The sequence below is a fragment of the Olea europaea genome, unplaced genomic scaffold (assembly GCF_002742605.1).
Source record: "Olea europaea var. sylvestris unplaced genomic scaffold, O_europaea_v1 scaffold22018, whole genome shotgun sequence".
NCBI lineage: Eukaryota > Viridiplantae > Streptophyta > Magnoliopsida > Lamiales > Oleaceae > Olea > Olea europaea.
Window position 1 is genome coordinate 1 of NW_019240036.1, and position 1,792 is coordinate 1,792.

General features: G+C 35.9%; 1 protein-coding gene across 1 annotated transcript; it reads left to right on the forward strand.

The window, feature by feature from the left end:
• Positions 1–80: 80 nt before the first annotated feature.
• LOC111380736 (probable 6-phosphogluconolactonase 4, chloroplastic) lies at positions 81–1,132 on the forward strand (the record flags this gene model as incomplete). The annotated part of the gene is made up of 2 exons (XM_023004368.1): positions 81–149; positions 468–1,132. Coding segments are annotated over 2 exons (540 nt in total), but the record flags the coding sequence as incomplete, so codon positions are not given.
• Positions 1,133–1,792: the final 660 nt, after the last annotated feature.

Below are 1,792 nucleotides of genomic sequence, written 5' to 3' on the forward strand. Positions count from 1 at the left end.
TTTTGCCTTTTGGTTCCATGGGGCATGTACTTCTTCCCTTCAATATTGTTAAGTCATCTCAATTTGTTCTGGTTTCATAGATGTATCGTTGTCTTGCTGGTCTGCAATGGAGTACAAGTAGAATATTGCGCTTAGTTAGAAAAGTAGCAGTAGTTAATAAAATGTTTAATTATTCATTGTGTTACAAGTAGCTAGTTCTATTTTCAGCTCCAGAGTTTACTCATTCCATTTCTTGATGAGACCAATTTATCGATGGTTTGAAAGGTGATTTCTCTTATGTCAAAGAATTGGGGTCATTGAGTTATCAATATGCATGGATGAGATATTTGTACTGCATAGCATATTATGAATGTGGATGACTACTTAAGAACATCTATTCGTAGGTGGGAATACTGGAATATGACAATACTTTGACACATAAAATTGCTATTTTTTATTTTTTTTTGGTTGCCTATTTCCACTTGTAGGTACCAATTCCTACTGGTAATGTATATGCTATAAATGATGCACTGTCAGCTGAGGGTGCAGCGGATGATTATGAGACCTGTCTCAAGCATTTGGTTAAAAATAAAATAATAGATCAATCTGACAGTAGTGGGTTCCCGAAATTTGATCTTATGCTATTGGGTATGGGCCCCGATGGGCACGTGGCTTCTTTATTTCCTGGACATCCACTTTGCCAGGAAAATGAGAAGTGGGTTACATTCATTAAGAACTCGCCAAAACCCCCTCCTGAAAGGATTTCTTTCACCTTTCCAGTCATAAACTCCTCAGCAAATATAGCACTTGTTGTAGCGGGAGCTGGTAAAGCAGACGTAGTGCATGCAGCACTTGGTGATGGTTCAAATTCTGACAAATTGCCTGTGCAAATGGTTTCACCAGAAGGGGAATTGACATGGTTTTTGGACGAGGGAGCAGCTTCAAAACTGTATGCCTGAAGTAGTTTTTCAGTGATCAGTCAACGAAGTATGTTTTGTGTCAACTGAGATGTTAAGCTATCATGTAATGTACTTGGAAGATTTTGTAATTGTCCAATAATAGTTTTGTGGTGTGATGTTTCTTCTTCTTCTGTACTTGCTGCAAAGGACAATGGAAGTTCAAATTTTTATTTTACTCTCATCTCTTAGCTTTCTGACTAAGTTAAGCTTACTCTATGACGCCAGTAGGAATTCAGGACTCTTATGCCCAACTAGGCCAGTTCGAGGGAACAGAGTTTCTTCATCACCTGACTCAAACCTGCGGTCAAATTCATATCCAATAAAATATGGAGGTACTTATGGCCTTTAATTTCTGTTCTACTTTTTCTAGTGATAATCTTGGTCAAAACATTATAAAACTACGTTTGTGATTTTGCTACTGTCTATTGATCCCTCAATAACTTGAATTATATTTCTCCCTCTCTTGTTAGTGGACTCCCAGAACTTGATTTGTAGCAAAATAATAAACTTTTATGTTTTTCCCTTTCCGATATCAGTAGTAAATTTGTTTGAGATCAAATTATTCTGTTTGAGATTCATTTTATTTTGCTAAGATTCTACATTTCAAGAAATGAGTAGTTGATAAATAGGTAGTATTTGTGGTTCATTTCAGTAGAAATTGGGAGAAGAAAATAAAATCCAAAAGGAAATGCAGTAGAGTTTGCTATTTCTTCATTGTCTTGTGCATTCTTGATGATAGTAGAAAAACACTACTGGAAATTATGTGTTTGGCTTGTATCTTTGAAGAATCGCCTAAATATTGCTGTAAATGTCTTCACAAGTACATATGATACTTGAGATTATCTAGTTGTTAG